Source organism: Bacillus rossius, chromosome 8, assembly GCF_032445375.1.
Source record: "Bacillus rossius redtenbacheri isolate Brsri chromosome 8, Brsri_v3, whole genome shotgun sequence".
NCBI classification, from domain to species: Eukaryota; Metazoa; Arthropoda; class Insecta; order Phasmatodea; family Bacillidae; genus Bacillus; species Bacillus rossius.
The window spans coordinates 25,772,886-25,797,412 of record NC_086336.1 but is presented as its reverse complement, the minus strand read 5'-3'; the positions used below and the strand labels follow the sequence as shown (position 1 = coordinate 25,797,412).

Genomic DNA, 24,527 nt, shown 5'->3' with positions numbered 1-24,527 from the left:
CGATTTATGCGGCAACGCTTGTGAACTGAGTTAAGTAGCACGTTTTCAGAAACTAATATTTTTCCATTATTGTTCAAATATCCGTTAGTTCATTAGAACGTCCTGTTAATTTTACACTTTGTGACGGCGAGTTTTAACTTCTATTGCATAGTAGCAGAGGTTCCATCTTGTACTAATCTTAGTATCACTGCGCATGCGCAACTATAGGGTGTACAAGAGCACAGTTAACACAATAAACACACACTGCATCATAAACAAGTACATTAAATATTTCACACCCCCTCTCAATTTCAAGTCCTCAGCAAGATTCACCAATAAATTTAGTCTTCTGTAGTCATTACTCATTTGCTATGACTCAAATACTTAAAGTAATCATAACTTGAAATTGTATACATAAGTTTGCTAAAGATAAACAAAATTATATATGTAATCGCAGCTTTTTTTATGTATATAAAAAAAATTCTCTTATTAAACTAAACCAAGATACTGTCGGCACTGTATAAATTTTTGCTTTCCCATTGGTTTAGTGAAGAAGTCTGCTATATTTCTACCAGATTCCACATACTCAATATTTATCATTTGTCTGGCTACTATATCTTTAAGAAAATGATACTTTATGTCAATGTGGTTAGATCGTCATGTGTTCTTATAGTTGCTTGACATGTGAATTGCACCCTGGTTGTCTACTAACAATGAGCCCTGCACTTGCACTCTTGTGTCTTCAACAAACTCTGATAGGAGACCTTTCATAAAAGGAAGTTCAGTTGCTGCCATGCTACATGATGTATACTCTGCTTCTGCGGTACTTAGAGCTACAACTTGTTTTCTTGAGCACCAAGAAATTGGGTTGCCACAGTGTAATGTTACCATGCCACTGACACTCTTCCTATCCACCTTGTCTCCTGCCCAGTCTGCATCTGTGTAGGTAGTTATTTTTGTGAATTCATCAGGATTTCTCTCGTACACTAATTTCTTGTCCCTTGTTGCCTTCAAATACCTGAGTACTCTTTTTGCAGAGGTCCAGAGGGTTCTGTTTGGCTTATCTAGATATCTGCAAAGGAAAGATGTAGCAAAAACTATATCCGGTCTTTAAGTCTGCGATAGATAAATCAAACTGCCTACAAGTTCCCTATATGGCACATCTATTATAGGCTCTGACTCATCTACATCTATCCTATATTCCATTGGAGTGTTGCATCCTTTACAATCTTGAAGATTGAATTTAGCCAACATCTTATCAATGAGTTCACCTTGGCTGATTTCTATCTTATCTCTGGATATTTCTATGTCAGTTCCAAGGAAATGCCATATCTTTGGTGTTGATTTACTTTTTCAGTTTCTGAGAAACCTCTTCCATTTTACATTTCTCTCCAAATAACAGGATATCATCAACCCATATCACAAGCCAAACACCTTCACCCACATACAGGCATACATCGTTCTTTGATCTTCTTAGACCGATGTCTTCAGAAAACTCATTGAATCTTTGATTCCAGCACCTAGGTGATTCTCTGAGACCATATAACTGTCGTTGAAGCTTCAGTACTGGTTCTCCTTTCACTCTTTCAGGTCTGTGTATGTATATATCCTTATCAAGGGTCCCATTGAGAAAAGCTGTGGGAACATCCATTTGTTTTGTGTCCCGCTGTTTTTGCAGTGCACATGACAGGACTAACCTAATGGTGGACAGTTTTGCCACAGGTGCATACACATCATTTGTATTTTCTGTTTGGTAACCTCTGGCCACCAACCTTGCCTTTTTTGTTCCATCCGATTTAGTCGTAAATACCCACTTAGTTTCAATTGGTGTTGTACCATATGCTGGATTTTTAACTGTTGTCCACGTCTGAAAACGGTCATGTGCTTCCAGTTCCTTCTCAACTGCTTTTCTCCAGTCATCACTCCTTTTCACAGCTTCTTTGTAAGACTGAGGCTCACTTCCACTTAGCAAGCAATAATTCATGTAATACAATTCAAAGTTGTCTAGATGTCTTGGTTTTGATATTTATCTCTTTGGTTTTTTAGCATCTACCTCTTCGTTATCAAAACCATGAAAATCCTCATCTTCATTGGTGCTGTCATCCTTCGATGTCACATCATTCACCACTTCTTCATTTTCTATGTTCTCCCTGGACATCTGTTCTCCAACCACACCATCTTTATAAAATATTCCTTCTTTCGCTTTTTCTGTAACTCTGTCTTCATTATCAAGACTGCTTTCTTTCACATTGTAGGTGGTATTGGTCTCATCAAATGTTACATCTCTGGAGATTACAACCTCATCTGTAAGTTGATCCCATATTCGATAACCTCTAGGACTGTAGCCCACCATTCTTCCTGGCCTTGCTCTAGGTTCCAGTTTATCCTGTTTTGGTAGTTTCACCCACCATGCTTTTGCACCAAATACCCTCAATTTATGAAGATCAGTTTTTCCCAAAAATATATCTGCTGGAATACCTTCATGAAGTGCTGCAGTTGGTGATCTGTTTAACTGGTAGGTTGCTGTCCGAATTGCTTCCCCCCACAATTGTTTGGGTAGATTGGTCTCGACAAACATGGTTCTGACCTTATCCAGTAGTGTCCTATTCAGTCTTTTGCATATCCCATTACTTTGGGGAGAATATGGTGCTGTATACTCCAGTTGTATACCCTTAGTCTTACAAAAGGTTTTCATCTTTTCACTCTTAAACTCACCACCATTATCACACCTCACATGGTTGGTACAGTTCGCTCCCAACTTAGACTCAAGGTATCTTTCAAAGTCAATCAAATTATCAGCAGCTTCACCTTTGTTTTTTAACAAATAAACCACACAAAAATGTGAATAGTCATCCATGATGGTTTGATAATATTTTTCACCTTTACTGGTTGGGGTGCTTACAGGTCCGCCAATATCAGTATGGAGAAATTCACCAATCCTAGTTGACTGTATGGATGAGCTCCGAGGAAAAGGTTGTCTACTGGCTTTACCCTGACGGCAAGAATAACATACTTCATCTGAAAAAGGGAGACCCATCAACTTCAGTCCTTTCCTGTTTAAATGCCCAAGCCTCCTATGCCATAGGTCATCTATTTAGGTTAGGTTACAATTCTCCACGTGAAGATTGAATTGACTAAAGTACAGTTTTCCTGAACTGTTAAAAATAATTCGCAAATTATCACTTTCTACTATCTCTGCTCTATTCTCAGTGAATATTATCTTATTTCCAGAATTAAATATTTTATTTACAGACAACAGATTCAGTGTAAGTCCTTGCACAATGAGAGCTTCAATCCTAATCACACGTCCCTCCGTATGTACTCTTAAAGTACCCTTTTTATCTGAAACCATCTCTTCACCATTGGCTACACTAATTTTCACTGGGCTATCCATTACATTTATATCAGTCATGAATTTCTCAATATCTGGTGTCACAAGATGATCTGTGCAGCCCGAATCCAGAATAAATTTAACTCTCCCTTCGTGCACTTCATCATTCATAACCGCACTATTACATGTTGTCGCAATAAAAATAACCTCACTCTCATTGTCACACATGTAGCTAGACTGACCTCGAAATCCGGAACTATACTGTCTTTGGTAGTGACTCCTTCCCCTTCTTCCTCGATTGGTACCTCTCGCAAATCTCTTGGGACAGTCAGCTACTAGGTGTTGACTGTCTCCAAATTCATAACATCTTCTGATATGTCTGTTGACATGATGCATTGTTCTTGATGTACCGAAAGATGTTTCTCCTTATTGTGTTTCTTGCAAACTACATGCGTTTTTCTTTGATGCTCCGAACGATGTTGCTTCGTCTTCCTTGTTGTCTTGAACATGACTTGCCTTTAGTTCAGCATCCAGTAGCCTTAATTTCACAAATTCAAGTGTAAGGTCTGTATCTAATGCTTCCAAAACAGTCACAATATTTTCATATTGATTTGGTATGGTTAACAATAAATGACACACGAGATCATCTTGTTTCAGTTTGGAACCCATTGCTTCTAAGTCCCTCACTAAACAATCGAATCTGTTGAAGTGTTCTTGTTGCGATGTGGTATACTTTAATGTCAGCAGTTTCTTGCGCACAAAAAGTTTTGACATTACACTTTTTCGTTCGAAAACATTCCGCAGTGACGATAACATCTGAAATGCTGTCTTCGCATCTCTCACATAATCAATGTGTCAAACTGTAACACAGTTAATAATTACATTCCTTGCTTTTCGATCCATCTCAATTGATGTTTCCAACTCCTTACCCTCTTTACTTTTCCACATCTCATCTTCGACAATTCCCTTGAGTCCTTTTTCCTCCAATAAGGCCAAAACACGAAACTTCCAATTTCTAAAATTTATATCTGTTAATTGAGGAAAGGGACAAACGTTTGTATTCGTCGCCATTAGCACTGTTTTTCTTAGATCTTCGACTCACCGCTCGTGTCAATATATATTTTTATCAATCTTAAATTTTCCTATTTTTATTTCCCTTATGCTGACATTCGTAGTCTGGGCCCATAACCTGTTAATTTTACACTTTGTGACGGTGAGTTTTAACTTCTATTGCATAGTAGCAGAGGTTCCATCTTGTACTAATCTTAGTATCACTGCGCATGCGCAACTATAGGGTGTACAAGAGCACAGTTAACACAATAAACACACACTGTACCATAAACAAGTACATTAAATATTTAACACGTCCGTAATTAATGCTGCCGCCCCATTCACATGACATCAGTTAACATTCACACATAAACACACGTTATACAAAATCCCCCCCCCACCCCAAAAAAGATTGATTTTTAACAGTTTACATAAACACGAAGTATATAATGTTTATTAAATGATTATGCTTCAATATTTGGTTGTGGAAGCAATAATTGCTTTTAGAGGCATATTCTGTGAGGTCATGAGTATGATTGTTATAGAGCGATAGTAATTTTTATTGGGCCAACTACTGTTGATGCTCCAATTATAAAAGTATTGTTTAAAATAGATTTTAAATAGACGTAGGCCATCTTAGTTGTGCTGTTGTTTCAGTACAACATGAACATATTTAATGAATAATAAAAACTCTGTATGCATTAATTTATTATATTTTTGAAATTAGTTGAACCTGTATTTTATTCCGTAACACACATGTCACTTATTTGAACGTTTAGAAAATACTTGTGTTTCAAGTATATGCTTTTATGGTATTATAATTTTTAATGCTCCCCTCAAATATTCTTTTGGCCGCTTACCTATATTCTTGAAGGAAAATAGTAAGCAGTGACATTTTCGGTGTGTATTATTTATTAAAAACAAATCGTTTTAATCTCAATTTTTTTTTCAATTTGGACAAACTACAATGTTCCCAGAAGTTTTCTTTGGAGATTCTTAGGAAGTTGGTGCCTTTAAATTTAATGAAACTAATTTATGCTAGAACAAATTTTTGTTCCCGCTTATAAAATTTCCGATAGTAAATTATATAGGCCTACTTAATGTTTTTTCTACACAATAATCTAGGTCGCAGTCAAACTAAGTTATGTATATCCAAAAAAGCATTGTTCATGTTTAAACATTTGAACAAGCTTTGTTTTGAAAAAATATATATATTATTATTATTATTATTATTAATTTATTTCATGTACACTGCAAAGGAAAAACTATTTTAATGTCTCAGAGAAAATTGTTTTTTTTATTTATATAAATTTCAGCTTTGGTATCGGTAAATTAAATTTGGCTGTACTTTTTTTAACGTGAAATTACTGCAGCAAAATTTCACAATTCCTAATAGAATTTTCTTTTGGAAAAAATTAAATACTGTACACGCAAATATAATTTGTTTATTTTTTAGTGATTTATAAATGTGTTATAATTTCTTTATTTACATGATAAATTCGTTACTTTCCCAAATTTAATCATGTTGTTACTGGTTCACTTAGTTAATAAATTTAAATGCTGTGGTAATCCATCCGCACGATTTCCACTGCAAAGCGAAGGTAGAAAGCAATCAATTGCATTAAAAACCAACACCAATGTCCATTTAAGTGTACAAATAAAGCATTATCCAAATATTACAAAATTTTCAATTTACTTTTTATATATTTTAGATGTTAATTTTTGATGGATGTGGAAGCATAAACTTAAAGGATTACAACGAACAAAAATCAGAATAGAATCGTTAATTGATACAGTAACTTAAGTTTCTAGAATTGTTTTAAAGTCGGAATTTTTTTTTAATTTTAAACACATATAGCCTATTGTTGGTGTGTTTTAGAAATAAAAATAAAAAACCTTATATGTCTTTAAATTTAAAGTTATATATATTTTGTTTTATAAGTGTTTTCAGTTTCTGTCAATCTTATAAAAATATTTTTACTTTAAATGTTCACGTATAAAACAAATAGTTTTTTGTTTAAACCTTCCAAAGAAGGTTCTGGTCATTCAGGTAGTTTTTAGTGGAGTGTTATCACTCATGTGCTTCTCCCTACTATTATAAATGTTAAAGTATGAAAATTTTAGTTTGTAACTTAATCACGTTTACAATACTTAACCGATTTGGATACAACTGAGATCAAAGTTAGCTAACCAACACTGTTAACAAATATGTTATTTTAATTAAGAATTGTCACCACTTAAAATTGAGAACAGGACAGTTTTATTCTTATACGATAATTTCTAGACAAAGAATTAACTGAAACAAAAGTTATGAAACTCTTCAAGAATCACACGTATAGTAAAAAACGTTAGTGTGTTTTCCAATTTTTTTTACAAACCATCTAGGTTTGGGTGAAAGTTGTGTAAGTTTGGTTATAAATTAAAATATCATATTTTCGAAGCTAATGAATCGTGGAAAAAGGTAAATGGCATAAAAATACCAACTATAAATATCAACTTATCTTTACTATTTTCATAAAATCCACAACTAGAGGAGTAATAACTATTAGAGGGGGGTTGAAGTGGGAAATAAAAATGGTTATATAACAAAAGAACATCCCCGGATGTTAAACCATATCGCAGGGATACGAAAACCATGAAATTACGACTAAGGTGGTAAAAATCGCGTATGTATTTTTAAAAAAGGAAATATTCATGTTACTGAATTTACTACGGGCGAAGAAAAGAAACTGAGCATGAACTACAAATACAAAGAGATACGTAGTGAGTTTTCTCATGCTCATCAACGATTTACGGACATTGACAAGCACTATTTCACAATGTTCCAGGTGTTTTAGTACGGCTGGTAAGGTGCAAATATAGGGACTGAAAAAATTAACTCGTTTAACGACCTTAAGATTGGATTTCTTAATCCTCCGCGTACTTGTGCAATCGCCACCTGCTCATTGGGGCTACTGACTTTTTCAAGGTTTTCAAAGGCTCACAATGTTTCATACAAGCAGTGGCTCGATCATAGAATCATCACAACAGTAAGAAAATTTGAATGTTTGTAAGACGTGAATAAAAATCCATTAATTTTCAGAAATACAACTGCGAAAGTGTATTTTACAACGTCACAGCATGCCATCTCTATGGAAACGCTCACAAACATTCTCTTTTTAATGTATACACATCTTAGCTCTCGGTACATGGCATTTGGTAGGAGCAAATAATTGAAAATGGAACGGAAGTCGATGAACGGAAATGTGACAAGAAAGGCATCCCCACGTGTAGCAAAATAAAAACATACAAAATCATTTGCGAAAAACTTAGGGGACATACCAAACGTATTAGTGTTACAAATGAATCTTTATGATAGTGAAAATATCCTGGAATAAATGTGAAAAAATTAATAATTAATCTATTAAAATGTAATCTCATGTCTTAAAATACTAAAAAGAACTGGTTTTCAATTATTATGATAAACATTCTCTATCTATATTACTAATTGGCTTTGTAGCAAAGCGATGGACCGTGAGATAGTTAATATGATGTGACAGGGTTCAAATCTGTACACTGGCAAATGTTATTTTTAATATTTTTAATAACAATATAATATAATAATATTATGTATTAATGTTGACTCAGCTCAAAATGGTTAAGAATGTTTTGTAGGAAGTATTTACAGACTGACTTCAGACGTTTATGGGGCCGTGGTGGGGGGGGGGGGGGGGAGAAACAAATATGCAAACATATGTGTGTTAAACTGTTTCAGGTAAATAATGTAATGCTATAGTTCTATAACATATAACGTGTGCAAAAGCGTTTTAATATTAAGTGGTTTTAAATAAACATATGGGAAGAATTTTAATAAAAATCCTTATCAAATATTATGCCAAAATATGGCCTTTAGGAATTTTTTCCTGTTAAATTTTAAATGTTGTATCAGCTCAATAAGACTAAGTATTCTTTAAATGAAGTATTTACAGATAATTATTGTTGTTTAAGCAAAAAGAATATAAGCTACATTAATATACTTTGTGTTAAAAAATTGGTTTTAAATGTTTCAATATAATTCTGTTTTAATGTATTATTATAGAGCTGCATATTTTTATTTTAATACAATACCTGAATGATAACGCCATTTTCCTAATGCTTTAAAAAAAACCAACAAAGTGTAAAACATATTTTACGCCATTTTCGTTTCAACAAATTTTTTCTGGGAAATCAAATATAGGTGTTTTTAAAGTTGCTATTATATTTTGTTATGACTATTTAAGTTTACAAAATGTATTTCAGGATAGTTCCACTACAATTAAGTTTACTTTGGCACACCCATACCCTAAGGACACCCTCCGATAATCGTGAAACATACACGGGTGCATGTTGCCACACGTGAGACCGCCATCTTGAAGACTTTGGCTCGTAACTCTAGCAGTTTATGCATGCATGTGCATTAGGCTAAAAGCCTGTCAAATTCTGTTGTGTAATCAGCTGGTTAGCAGCTTGCTGTGTGCTATGTCACTCTGAGAGTTCGTGTCACCTTCTTTGCATTTTCTTCTGTTTTGTCTTACTATCTTTGTATGACTATGTATGATCATCCAAAGATATGATACAATTATATTGATTTTGCTTACTATATTTTCCCGGCACGAAACACATACACTGAACAACTAAAATTAACAATATATTTAGATACAATTTTTGCCATAAATATATTTATTAGGCATAAGAATAATATTTTATATTTTATATATTATGAGTTCAATATTCGGCTAATATTCTGCATGAACTAATTTATTTAACATTGGATAATTAATTTTACTACTTTAATTCTCATGGTTCAAACATAAAATTTATTAAATTAAATGGTTAGTCGGTTTAAAAGAAGAGGTTCTTTTATGCCAGATTATTAACACTAGTGTTTGGTATCTAACTAGTGTATATTAATTTTTAATAAATATTTGCTTGAGTATCAATCGTTATCAGTCCAAGTTGAGGCACAAATTCTTTATCCCTGGAATGATAATAATTCCAAACACGCTCAACAAAATTAAAAATTAAATTGGGATGTGTCAATGCAGAGAATGATCACTGGGAAGATAGTTATAATAAAAATATTTATAATAAACATGCAAGGAAGATGTCAGCTGCTTGCGAGATCGATTACCGATCATTGGAAGGTCGTATCATTTTGGTCTATTGTCTGAGACTATTAAAGGCTTCGCTAAGGGCAGGAAACTATTCGCATTTCAAGGAAGTAGCCACCAAACTCAAAGAACTGAGGGAAGCTGGCTACAAACAATAATTACTTGTTTTTCTTTCATGTGAATAAAACTTAATAATAATTAAATAAATTTTGAATCTTAAAAGTTATTGTTTTATTTCACGAAATCTGATTGGTAACCAAGACTTAGTTCTCAAAATAAAACTACTAAATTAAAGAAGTAAAGTTCATCACCAATGACTAACAAAATGTAGTGATATAATAAAAGACATTTCAGCAAATGTGGCAAGTTATATCAAAACAAATTTTAATTTATTTGGAGCCATATGCAGTTGGAACTGTTTAAGCACTTGGGGCGGTTGGAGCACTTGTAAGACTCGGATACATTGGATCACTTGGAGCTGTTGGTTGGAGCATCTGGACCATTGAAGTACCTGAAGCCAATGACTTTTAGAGCCAATGACTTTTGAAGCCAATGACTTTTAGGGGCAATGGCATTTGAAGCCAGTTACTTTTGGAGCTGGATCTAATTACTTTTTGAGTCAAACACTGTTAGTGTCGATGACTTTTTGGAGCCCGTGAATTTTGGAGATAATGACTTTTGAACCAAAGATTGTTTGAGTAAATAACTTTTGGTTCCAGAGACAGTTTGAGGGAAAGATTTTTGCGTCAATGACTTTTGGTGAAAAAGATAGTTTGAGGGAATGATTGTTTTAGCCAATGACTTTTGGTGCCTAGGTCTGTTGGAGGCATTGTATCCTACCGAATCTTGAGACCGATCGTATCCTACTAATAAGATCGTATCTCTCTCATGAGATCATATCCTACCAAGTTGAATTTTCGTACATATGTGTGACCTTTTCGTTAAATGTGCTTCCTTTTTTAATGTAATTTCTTTTTTAGAATATGCTTAGTTTTTAACGACAAATGAGCATCGATAATTATGTACTGAGAACATGATTGGCCTTGTGGTTCGGAGATGATTGGTTTAACTGTCTGTTTAAAATGTTGGTCGCATTCCGGTGAATTAAAACTCTTTTTTCGGAGATTCTGGTCCTATTCGCATGATTTTATAGATAATTTTTTTTAAATAATCGCCTACTAACGACAAAAAATACCTCTTGGCTACTGGCTGCATGTGTTTGAGAACCTACTGGATGCGCTTAGCTACCAACTGTATGTGGCTAGCCACCTACTGGATTTGCGTTCCTGACCACTAAATAGTTGTATCTAGCTTACACTAAGACGTTATTGGTCACAGACTGGTTGTGGCTGGCCACTGAATAGAGGTGTCTAGCCAACATGTGGATGTGTTTAGTTAATCTATTGTCATGAATAAATTCCCTGAAAATACATGTCAGGGCATGTAAAGTTCTCGCTTTGCCTTTTAAGAAGACGTTAGAAAATTTTCTGTTTTTTTTTTCCGTAGAAATTACATAATATTTTTTAAATATAATATTTTTTTTTCCTTGAACCTGTCAATTGAATGGTAGTTTTATATAATTAACTTTGTTGGCATCCGTCAGAGATCTTACCGAGGTGATCTAATCAATTATTATTTTAACAAGTGATACTTTTGATGAATTTTGGAATTTTCCCGAATTTATAGATTTATTATTACGTATTTCTAAGACAGCACCCAAATTTTAAATAATGGGTGGTTTGGCAATAACTGATTCCCGCACTCTAGCTAGCAAAATTTTAACTAGTATGGTGGCAGCGCCCTTAAGCACACGAAAACAATATATCTGATACAAGATGGCGGCCTCCAGCAGACAAAATTATGGCCACCACGACGTCATACTGGCTGACGAAATATCTTAATACCTGCCTTGGCATTAGTAGTGGAAATTCAGTCTGCCGGTGCTTTCCATGGAGGATGGTTCCGTCGCCATTTTTATTCGATTTTCCTAGACGGTTTAGAACTGCAGACTGTATGACGTATGTATGTTTTAATATTTATTTTTTATTATTTTTAAAATCTTCCCGGCTCTGCTAGTATTAAAATTACGGATTTTTAAAAAGTCGGTCGTAACGAAAATTGAAACGATGACATCATAATTAAAAAAAGTAATGTTTTTATATAAAAATTTTTTTAATTTTTTTCCTATTTTATATTATTATATTTAGAATATTACAAGATGGTGGCCGTAACGAAAATTGTAAAGATGATGTCACAATTTAAAATGGCGACCATGGCCTAGATCATAAAGTTGGTTGCTTATGGTGGCTAGTCGACGGGCTATTTAAGCCGCTTTGTGGAATTTTCAAGCCTCTGACTATTTTTGTGGTATAATATGGGTAATTTTTCTTTATTATAGTAATTGTTTCTAGAAATAGGGACAATTTTAGTGTTATTATTTTTTAAATTTTTTACGGTATTCTTTTCCTAAAAAATTGAAATTTCGGCTTATTTTGGCGAATGTTTGCAAATTTTGTGTTCTTATTTGACAATTTTGGCCAAATTTGGAAGGTCAAGTTCAAATGTCAAAGTAAAAGGTCAATCAATATGACTGCTGGACGTCACAATAGAATATGCTGGACATTGGCTCTTCGGCTACTGGGCCTTAAACCTGGCCTCGGATCGGCATATCTATACTACTGGTATAAATAAACAGTACTGGATGATCGAGCTTTGCTCGGTATTTTTTTTGGTAAATTGTGTTTTTTAGAAATAATATTTTAATAGGAATTATATACTGATGAAATATGAATAATATTTTTCGATCTTACGGACATAATAATAAGCGTTTTTTCAAAGATCATTTAGGCATTTTTAAGTGAACACATGAGTTAAAAATACATAAATAATATAAGTAAGTAAACAAATAATTTTCTTGGTCTAACGTCAAATCAAACACTCATTGGCTTAGTGTTACTTAAAAACGCCATCTACTGGAGTAGTTTTAGTGTTTTTGTGTCGTTAAAGCAGTTAGTTGCTCCCAATTAAAAAAAATTGTATTATTACTCGCCAATAGATGTCAGGAAGAGTCATTTATGTTTAAGTTGATTATCGATAAAGTTGATTATTGAAAACACGGATAAAACGACATTTACTTAAAATTAATCCTAGCTACATAGATCGAATTATGGCCCCCGAAACCCCCTGCATACTAAATTACATAAAAATCATTGGAGCCGTTTCCGAAATTAAGATTATATATATATACAAGAATTTCTCGTTTAAGGATATAAGATACCATACAATCTTAGTGAATAGTCTTAAACGTCCCTCTAAGAAAGTTCTCTTGTGATTTTGGTGGCCTCGGTTATTACCATGTCGTAGCCGTGAAAAAGGTATTTTTTCTTGTGACTGTCGCAAATGTATGCAGAGTGTGCGATGCGGCGGAAATTGAACACTACGAAAGTAAAAGGGTAATCTCCCATCTGGCGTTGTTTCTGTGAGCACTAGCAAGAGTGAAGTAAAGTTTTCTCTTAGTAGACAAAATTAATTATTTGTTAAGGCTTTTAAGGTAAAGTCTAAGTTTAAGGTTAGGGCTAAGTGTTTTACACTCCTGAAATTTGGTCGCGTTTCCATAATTCCCGAAGAAATTTTCGTTCGTCAGCAAAACTAAATTCAAGCGGAAATACCTCGTCGGTTGAAGTAAGGAAAAGTTCATGAAATCGTGCAAGGACGCGCCGATAGACCCACTGTGCTTACTCTAGCAGTGCAAATACAGATGTCGAATGTTCGCGCGAGCAGCGAGAACTGTGCGTTCTCGCTGTGAAGAGAGCGCTTAGTTCGCGGGCCAGTACTGACCTGACATAAAACTTCACGTAAGGATTTACCTAATAAAAATGTCATCTCACCAACATATTTCAAGTCTTACACTCAAAATGCTAAAAAGTTAATTCCGCTCGTTTACAGCAGTCTACAGTTTAGTGAAAAAAAATGTTTGAATTTTTCCACGCATACAACATTGTCTGTGGCAAAAAATCTCTAAAAGGGCGAGAAAAAAAATTTACAGACTTGCGCATGACGCAGAAAGTATATCTGAGCTTGGAGCAGATCTTAATTGGAAGTCCGTGGCTCTGGCAGGGCGTGATCCACACGCGACTCGAACCGGCGGGCGCGCAGCTACCTCCCGCTGCTCGTCTAGGCTCGTAGTCTACACCATTCACCGAGCACCCGCTCAGCCCCAGGTAGGGTCTCCAGTAGATAGTGGCAGAAACACACCCGATCACGCCTCCGCACTACGCGCATGCGCTCACGCGCCCCGCGCGCCAGTGCAACACATCAAAATTTACACATTAGTCACATAGTTAAAGTACACCTGGTGCCACAGATCATGGTACGCTCCATGGTTATAAACTCGCGTAATTATGGTTTCCCTTCGTAAGTGCACGAGCCGAAAATTAAACTAAAAATAAAAGTACTTAAAATATTACAAGTCAATACAAACACAATACAACCGCTAAATAATATAATATAATTAACAACATATAAAAAAAAACACAATTTAAATATAAGAAAAATCTCTCGAAAGCCCCCAGATTAGGTGTCTAAATATAAAAGCAGCAAAAGTAATATGTTTAAAGAAACAAAATAACTAGCTCGAGGCGGAGCAACGCTCACTCGATATACCCATTTAAGCCTTAAATTGGCCAACACAATTCAATACATTCTTCCTACACCATTGTAGAAGAGCCTCATTTTTTAATATCTACCTCATAATTCACAATCACAAAACTTTTCAAAAAAGTCCAGCCAATTACAAGATATAAAAGAAAATATTAATATTCCGCCAAACAAGCTGCTAACCAATCCAGTTGCTTGAATTAACTGGAGGCTAAAAGGTTTTCAGCTACAATTTTAGCACAATATCTCATATATAACAGATAAATTACTGCAATTATGATTATAACAATGTATACATAGGTGCTAAAACACAAAGATAATAGATTCCAAAACATCACACTAAAGGAATATGCATTTCTATAATATAAAAATGAATCGCAAAATGTGTTGGTAAGCGCATAACTCAACAACGCCTGGACCAATTTGGCCAATTTTTTTTTTTTTTAATGTTCGTTGAAGTTCAAAGATGGTTTTTACCGCGAGAAAATACGAAAATTGCCGGAAAACCCCTAAAACCAGCCCTTTTCTTTTTCCCATACAAACGTTTTCTAACTAAAACGAGCTTTATTGCTATTGTATAAAGTTCATATTGAATTACAAGCACTCACTGTTGTTTAAACAATGTAGGTATGTTCCTAACGTCAAAGAGTCAATTTTCACTTTATTACCTCTGTACAAAGTTCAATCATATCTATCAAAACAGTGTGCGTTGGAGCACAGATAAAAAAATAAATAAACCGAAATCGAATAGTTCAATTTGGTCGGCTTCGTGATATTATTTCATTTGTTTTACTTTAAAATGCTTCAGTTTTCAAGTCATTACATCAGTCCAACAAAACCAGTGTTACCAAAAGTGTTTCATAAGTTTATGTTTTTATTATTTCATTTCCCTATTTTAAATACGGCTTGAAGGATTTGACTCCAAGTCATATCAAATTTAAAAATAAATTGAAACAACAACAAAATGTCAATGTCAAGATTTTTTTTTCTTGGATTTTAGGTTATCTACCCTAATGAGTTTGCTTTTGTCAACTGATACACGAAACAAATTCTTAACCTATATAGTATTTTGTGCAGTGTTTATTTACCTATGATAACTAATTATTGCATGTGACAATATAATCTATAATATAGATATGCCTCCTATTAGACGAAGCAATTTAGGTAGAAGAACCCGAAATGCTACAAACCAAGATAATTACCGATCTAATCATGCTACACAAGAACATAACGGCCGAAATGAACGTGAAAGAATTCGGATATCACAAACGCGTGAAGCGCAAGCGCGACATTCAACTAATAATCGCGCAAGTTTGAATCGAGCTGCTTTCAGGTACGATGTGTCAATTGACTACAGTAACTACCAGTGTGTTGTTATTGGTTCCATGAACTCGGTTTGCTCACATTGTAAGGCATTGAAATATAAAAACGAAACTAATGGATTGTGTTGCGCAAATAGTAAAGTGAAATTGATACCATTGGAACCACCACCCGAGCCATTGTACTCATTGGTTTCAGAAATAGGAACAGATTCCATACACTTTTTGACAAATATTCAACAATATAACAATTGCTTTCAAATGACTTCATTTGGTTCATCAAATGTAGTTCAGGAAAATTTTATGCCAACTTTCAAGGTATGTATTTTATCAATTAATCATAATTATTTTAGCGAACAATATGTTCTGTCACCTATGTTAAGATGTGTCACTAATCATAATCATCTCTTAGTCATCATATTATTTGTTGATTCATTTTTAGCAACACATTTATTATTTTGAAACAGAATATAATTATTTGATGATATATATTTGTTACAACTTATTAGGAGACAGATATAATTATTAAGAAAAAAATATATTTATGTTTGATCACTGATAATCCATAAATTTATACACCACATTCATTATTTATTTTATGTTATAGTGTTTGGTGCAAAAATTATATATATTTTTTTTTTAATTTACAGATACAAGGGCAAATATATCACAGAGCCGGTTCACTGTTACCAGTGTTAGATAGCAAATACAAATTCCTGCAAATTTATTTCATGGGCAATTCAGCACAATAAATTAAAATGCGTTGTGCACATAACAATTTAGTAAAGAGGTCTATTGTAGAACAATTACAAACTTAATTTCATGAACACAATCAATTGATTACATTGTTTAAAACTGCCCTGGATATGATGCCATCAGATAATCACAAAATTGTAATCAGAGCTGATAAAACACCTGCGGGTCAACATGCAAGACGTTTTAATGCACCAACTATTGATGAAGTTGCTATCGTTGTAGTTGGAGAAAACTTGGAATCCCGTGATATTGTTTTACATCGTCGGAATGATCAATTACAACGTATAAAAGAAATACACCGCTCATATGATGCACTGCAATATCCCATTGTATTTTGGCAAGGTGAAGATGGCTATGATTTCTCAATAAAAATGATAAATCCCATTACAGGTAATTAAGATATTAGTTTACCTATGTCGATAATATCTTAGTAACTATATTATGTATTTAATTTTATATTTCAACAATGTTAATTAAACAAAATATATTTACAGGTTCCGAAACGAACAAAAAAGTCAGTTCATACCGCCTATTGATTCGGGAAAGCGAAGACAATCACATATTGAAATGTCGGCGATTATATCACAAATATATTGTTGACATGTATGTTAAAATTGAAACGGAGAGATTAACATTCATTAGGTTGAATAAGACTAAACTCCGATCTGAAGAGTATATTCACCTTCGAGATGCGATTAATACTGATGGAAATGCACAGAATGTTGGTCGGATGACTATTCTTCCAGCAACATACATCGGAAGCCCTCGACATATGCATGAATATGTTCAAGATGCCATGTCGTATGTTCGTCATTATGGTACAGCATATTTGTTCATCACATTTACATGCAATCCACAATGGATAGAAATCAAGCAGGAGATATTCCCTGGGCAATCACCCATTGATCGTCATGATATTACAGCAAGAGTCTTTAGACAAAAATTGAAATCTTTAATGGATTTCATCGTAAAACATTATGTGTTTGGTGAGACACGCTGCTAAATGTATTCTGTGGAGTGGCAGAAACGAGGATTGCCACATGCACACATTTTGATTTGGTTGGTTGAAAAGATAAGGCCAAATGAAGTTGATGCAGTGATATCAGCAGAAATCCCTAATGTACAAGTAGATCCTGGATTGCATGAGGTAGTTATCAAAAATATGATACATGGTCTCTGTGGAACTCTTAATCAAAATTCACCATGTATGATGGATGGTAAATGTTCAAAACGATATCCACGGACATTAATATCAGAAACAATTACTGGTAATGACGGTTATCTACTGTATCGTTGACGATCGACAGCAGACAATGGAAGATCAACAATTGTCAAATTAAATCAACATGATATTGAAATAGATAATCGTTGGATTGTCCCATATTCACCCATTTTATCAAAAACCTTCAAAGCACACATCAACGTTGAATCTTGCCATTCAGTGAAATCTATTAAATACATTTGCAAATATGTAACCAAAGGAAGTGATATGGCTGTGATTGGAATTGGTGGAGAGAATTCCAATGATGAATTTACACAATACCAAATGGGCCGCTATGTTAGTAGTAATGAAGCAGTATGGCGAATATTTTATTTTCCTATTCATGAGAGACACCCTTCTGTTGTTTACTTAGCTGTGCATTTAGAAAATGGACAAAGAGTGTATTATACAGCACAGAACGCAGTACAAAGAGCTGCTCAGCCACCAACTACTACATTAACCAGTTTTTTTGAGACATGCCAAAACGATTATTTTGCACAAACATTGCTATATTCTGAAATGCCAAAATATTATACTTGGAATCATTCCTCAAAAAGATTAATAAGACGGAAACAAGGGAAACAAGTTCAAGGATACCTAGATGTGTATTCCACCGTTGCCATTGGTCGAATTTATTCAGTACATCCAAGCAATGATGAATGTTTTATTAACGACTACTATTAGTCAATGTACATGGCCCAACATCATTCCAACATTTATGAACTGTTGATGGTGAATTGTGTGAATCTTACAGGGAAGCCTGTCAACATTTGCAATTGCTAGAAAATGATGCTCATTGGGATCAAACTCTCAAACATGCTGTAATATCATCACACGCTCATCAAATACGAACATTGTTTTCTATAATCTTATCAACATGCTTCCCATCAAACCCAATTGATTTGTGGATAAGTACAAAGATAATATGTGTGATGATATTTTGTATCAATACGAAATAGAATCGGAAATCCAAATATACAAATCAGTGAAGAAATTTAAAACGAAGCATTGATTTCAATTGAAGACATGTGCTTGATGATGTCAAACAAACTATTAATTCAATTAGGCCTGGCCGCGCCCAATCGTCCAATGCATGATGCATTTAACCAAGAGTTGAATCGAGAAAAAATGTATGATCTCAACACTTTTAAAGAATTAATTCAAACGAACCTTCCACTGTTGAATGAACAACAGAAGTATGTATTTGATTTTCTTATGAAAGTTATAAATGATGAAACTGGTTGGATTTACTTCTTAGATGCACCTGCTGGTACAGGGAAAAATTCTTTCATTTATTTAATATTAGCAACGATTCGCTCACAAAATAAAAGTGCACTTGCACTCGCTTCGTCGGGAATCGCAGCAACTTTGCTTGAAGGTGGTCGAACAGCCTATTCAGCATTAAAATTACCATTAAATATGCAAAGCAATGAAACTCCTACCTGCAACATTTCTAAGAACTCTGCAATGGCAAAGGTCTTTCAGCAATGTAAATTAATTTTTTGGGATAAATGCACGATGGCACATAAAAAATCTTTGGAGGCTTTAGACAGAACATTAAAAGATATACGGAGCAATCATAACCAATTTGGTGGTGCTATGATTTTATTAGCAGGAGATTTTCGTCAAACATTGCCCGTGATTCCACGATCAACACCAGCTGATGAACTCAATGCATGTCTAAAGTCCTCCAATTTGTGGAAACATGTCAAAGTACTTCATTTAAGCAAGAATATGCGTGTCGAGTTGCAAAATGACCAATCTGGAAACATATTCTCTAAACAACTCATTGACATTTGTAATGGCAAATTTCCAATAAACATGTTGACTGGCTGCATTAACATTCCTCCAAGTTTTTGTCAGTTAACTCGATCAAAAGATGAATTTATTCAGAAGGTGCTTCCAGATGTTTCTCAAAATTACAGAAACCATGATTGGTTGAGCGAACGAGCTATATTGGCTGCAAAAAAACATAGATGTAAATGAATTAAATTAAAAAATACAAGAACAAATTACAGGCGAATCGAGGATATATAAATAAGTTGATTCCGCTACTAACCAAGATGATGTAGTGAAATATCCACCAGAATTTTTAAACTCGCTGAATTTGCCAGGATTGCCACCTCACAATCTTCAATTAAAGGTTGGATCGGTTGTTATAATGTTGCGAAATATCAACCAACCGCGTCTTTGCAACGGCACACGGTTAGCAAAAAAAAATTACTAAACAACGTGATAGAAGCAACTATACTGAAAGGAAAATATAAAGGAGAGGACGTTCGAATACCTCGCATTCCAATGATTCCGAATGATGTGCCGTTTGCATTAAACGACTACAGTTTCCAGTTCGGCTTGCTTTTGCTATGACCATAAACAAGTCCCAGGGGCAATCATTAAGTGTTTGTGGTATTAATCTGGAAAACCCATGTTTCTCACATGGTCAATTGTATGTTGCCTGTTCCCGTGTTGGAAAACCATCATATTTGTTTGTCTATGCGCCAGATAATCAAACAAACAACATCGTATATCACAAAGCACTACAATGAAAATAAAACTTACTATGTTTCACATGATTAACAATAAAGAGATTAATTATTTTTAAATGCATATATATATGTTTTATTTAATTATATTTCTTATTCACAACGCCCTATCACCAGGGTGTCGGTTCTGTTCAGGATAACTTTTTGCCCCTACTATAATATATGTAGGAACAAAAATTGTCACATTACAAATCATTTAGACAGGACTTTATTGCAATTTAATTAGGCAGTACGAAGTCTGCCGGGTCAGCTAGTATATATATAGTTTCAAAGAGACAGGTATTACAATTATGTAGTCCTAAAACATGTTCCTTTTCTCAATGCAGTTAAAAATCGATTGCCGCATGTGTTAAAGATAACCACTTGAAATTTGGTTGACCAACATGGTTTCTTTTTTTGTTCGTAATTGTCAAGACAAGGTTTGTATGAAATTTTTTTTTGTAAAATCTACCAGTAAATTCTTAAGAATTCGTACAGTTTGAGAGTTCTGCTGTCACAGGTTTTCATTACAACAACAAATTCGGCAATTAAATATTTCAGTGTTTAATCAGTGGTTATGATATTTTATGACATTCAAAACCGTCAGATGTTTTCATAACATAGCATTAAAGTTCATAAAATTACACTTTGAATGTTTAGTGTTTTATCAGTGGCTATCATATCTTTGGTGCATTCAAAACCTAACATGATTTCATAGCATAACGAAACCGTTAAAATGATCAAATATGAACATTCAATTGATTCCAGTTCGTAGTTAATTGACATAAATACCACCAGTGAGGCAACGCAATCCAACAACATGATCGTCAAGTAAATGAGATTGACAAAGAGCGTAGACACCGTTTGGAAGAAAATCGAATAAGAATTTCTCAAGCGCGATCTATTATGACTCCAGAACAACTGATACAGTCAAGTTCGACTCGCTCAGTTGGTGTCTACACACAAACAAATTTGGAACTGCGACAAAACAGACTACCAAGCGTGAAATTACGACATTAACGTTTGGCATTCAAATAAGATCCAACAGAGCACTGTTTGGCACCATTGCAATGTTTTGAGATTTCCACATGAACCACTAGGATTATGTTGTGTCAGCGGAAAGGTCAAATTACCACAATTAACACCACCACCATAGTCACTTGTGTCATTGCTTTCTGGCCAAGAACATCTTTCGAAGCATTTCGTGCAGAATGTACAAAAGTACAATTCCTTTCAAATGACATCGTTTGGGGTGAATAATATCGAAGAAAGATGTTTCAACACAACTTTTAAGGAAAATTCTTTTTCAACTGCATCACATACACAATCACGTCAAACAACGTTTCACCGAGGCTCATAAATCAAGTATTTGATTTTTATTTTACAAATTCCAGAAAAAATTCACCATCGTGCAGAAACATTGTTTCCGTCAGAAAATGGTGATAACAAATTTTTTCGGATTTGTTTCCTTGGAAATTCTGATGATGAAATCAATCAGCTTTGTGCCCTAAGTCGTGCCGTAAGTCGTGCCTTAAATTGAGAGATTACTTTGCAACTGCAATAAATCTTGCATGAACACAATAAATTGGTAAAATTATTCAAGACTGCACTAGAAATTATGCCTTCAGATAATCACAAAATATTGATCAAAGCAGGAAAAAGATCATCAGGCGGACATGAAAGACGCTTCAATGCACTGGCGTTAAATGAAGTTGCCATTGTGTTTTTGGCGTTAATTTGGTGTCTCGCGAACTGTGATTCGACGGCGTAATGGTGATAACCCTCAGCGTATCTGCCGAACCCATCGGTCGTATGATACATTACAGTACCTTCTGATATTTATCGGAGAAGAGGATGGATATAATTTTTTGAACAAATGTTGGTATTTATATATGGAATTGATAAACCCCGACACCATTTGACTGATCGCCATTAAAGTTGGCACATCGAAGTGTTTTACTAAGGAGAAGGTTTTTATGCTATCCATTTTTTATGTAACTCGTCGTTAAATGGTGCTGCAGCGTATCAACTTCTGCACCGTTCTGCCAATATCCACAAAAATTGGTGTACATAGATATTTAAACATGGCGAACATGTTTGTGATCCATTATATTATAATTCACTACTAAATGGCGCTGCAGCGCATCAACATCTAAACCGTTCAACCGATCGCCATGGCTGAAAAAAAATCATAGGTAATTGATATACAAACAGTAATTGTGTATAATTTCTCTATAACCACCACTCTGTCATATAGTGCTATCCATTTGGCTTTAATCGCGGATAATATATAACCCGGTGTTCAGCTCGGGCAACGCCGGATACTGCAACTAGTAAATATTAAAAGCAAAGTTCCTGTAAGTATCTGAATCTAATTAATAGTACAGCACCCTTATTTCATTGCGTTCCTGGTGCAAACTAAAAATTTTATTCTCAAAGCGCCTAAAGAAGTATAACCTCAAAAACGAAGGAAATTATATTTCAGGACTAGGGGAATATATCACATGTTCGATGTTAGGGCATTTCCATGCGACGTGTTCAGTACTCCTGTTGTTAAACAGAACTATACTAGTAGTTTTTAAAAAAGAAAATTCTGGCATACATTTTGTACACTTAAATAATCATAACAGAAATAATCGCTACTTAAAAATATATGGTGAAAATTAGAATAACAGCACTTATTTCATGCAGGATTGCTGGTATTTTTGGGGTAAAAATTATATCGATGGTTGTGAAACGTCAGCTAGAATGCTTTGAGACCAGTTTATAGCCTCCCGCAGGGCACCGTTCGTTAAATCAGTTGTTGATTTGTTTCCTTACTGGGATTCGGTTTGAACATTTTAGGAAATACGGCCCACGAGTTAGGGTACGGTTGTATCACACAAGGCAGTGCTTATTTGCTACCTTACACGTCTTGATTTCAACCACGTAACAAACAACATGCCATCTCCAGACAGTTTGCAAATACATCCTAAATTTGATCGTCCAAAGTGAGTTACAATATGTTAAATTCAAAGAATCTGACAAAAAAGTGAATAAAAATGTAGTTAAATCTTTTGGCTGGTAAAGAATTATAAATTATGATAAAAAATTATGTCGATATATAATTATATCGATGGCTCTGAACAAAATATAATTTGATAAAATATATACATCACTTATTTTGGAACTAATGTCACAAAACGCATCAGATTTAAATATTTTTTAAGAATGTTTCAATAGAACTCGAATATATAAGCATATTATTCCAAACTGTTTGGTATTTCTCGAATTGTTACCTCCCAGATCTGATCCATGTTGAGAGTATACAATGTGTTTTAAAATTCCCAGTTCTGTATTTTCATTGCTGTCATTCTTGAATGTAATTTATCTTTAATGTACTTTATTTTCTTTCAGTGGCTGACAGGGGCTTATCTCATTTTTCAGTTATATTACATTAGCTTAATCCTTTGGCTTTTAATACATATACCTACTTCATTTCCATAAAATAAGGCAACCACAAAAATTTTCCCGGTTGTTGAAACCGGGGTGCTGTCTTGCCATAACTTAGAAACACAAAACTTTGAAACACATAGCCCTAACTAAGAATCACAAACATATACACGTCTAAGTTATGCCGGTTATATGTTTTTGTGTTTCTAAGTTATGACATATTTAGTTTTTTTCCTAACTTGTGATGGTTCCAAGTTATAATTTTCTAAGTTGCTAAGATTCTAAGATATGTGCTTCAGCATTTTATGTTTGTAAGATATGACATTTTTAAATTGTGTGTTTCTAAGTTGTGGAGTTCCTAATTTGTGTTTTTTCTGAATTGTGACGTTTCTAAGTCGAGTAGTTCGTTGTTGCGTGTTTCTAAGTTTGCTTCTAATGTATGATCATTCTAACTTACGACAGTTCTGATAAAGGTAATATTTTTTCCTATAATTCTAAGTTTTAACTGTTCTGAGATGTGTGTGTTGTGGCGTGTCGTGTCGCAGGCGCGCGCTGCCTGAAGATGGGCCGGCTCAGCGTGCCGCCCTACAAGATCCGTGGCGAGGGCGCCGAGCTGGTGTGCGACTACGAGCTGGAGGACGACGCTCTCTACTCCGTCAAGTGGTACAAGGACGACGAGGAGTTCTTCCGCTTCGTGCCCAAGTCCGACCCACCAAAGTCCAGCTACAAGATCGAGGGCGTCAAGGTGGACGTAAGTCTCGACTCTCCCTTTTTTACTTTCAAGTTGTTGGAAGTGCTTCCATGGCAGTTGTCTAATAAAATGGTTTTGGCTTTAGAGGTTGAGCTACGCCGAAGTTGTGGATTGTACTAACTTTTCGCTCTTCATTGCATTAGTCACCTTCAGGTTTTTAGACATCAAGTGAAGGCAATTTTTTTAGGGAAGAAGGGGGATTCTGTGTATACTTATTCAAAGTGTTTTAATTTTTTTACATTTTCAGTTAATTGTTGCATTGTATGTCATAGATAACCTCTTTTAACGGACAAAAAAATGTGAATAAGCAAACACAAAGGTAACAAACCAAAATCAGCAGA

The 24,527-nt window shown here is 34.5% G+C and overlaps 1 protein-coding gene across 3 annotated transcripts in view; it reads left to right on the top strand.

Annotated features, from left to right (window-relative positions):
• The window catches only part of LOC134534667 (uncharacterized), a 783,923-nt gene that overhangs the window by 509,894 nt on the left and 249,502 nt on the right, over nucleotides 1-24,527 (top strand). For all 3 annotated transcript variants that reach the window (XM_063373127.1, XM_063373129.1, XM_063373128.1), the window contains exon 3: nucleotides 23,981-24,186. In XM_063373127.1, the coding sequence (XP_063229197.1) occupies nucleotides 23,981-24,186 (206 nt within the window). The remainder of the gene's footprint in view (nucleotides 1-23,980; nucleotides 24,187-24,527) is intronic.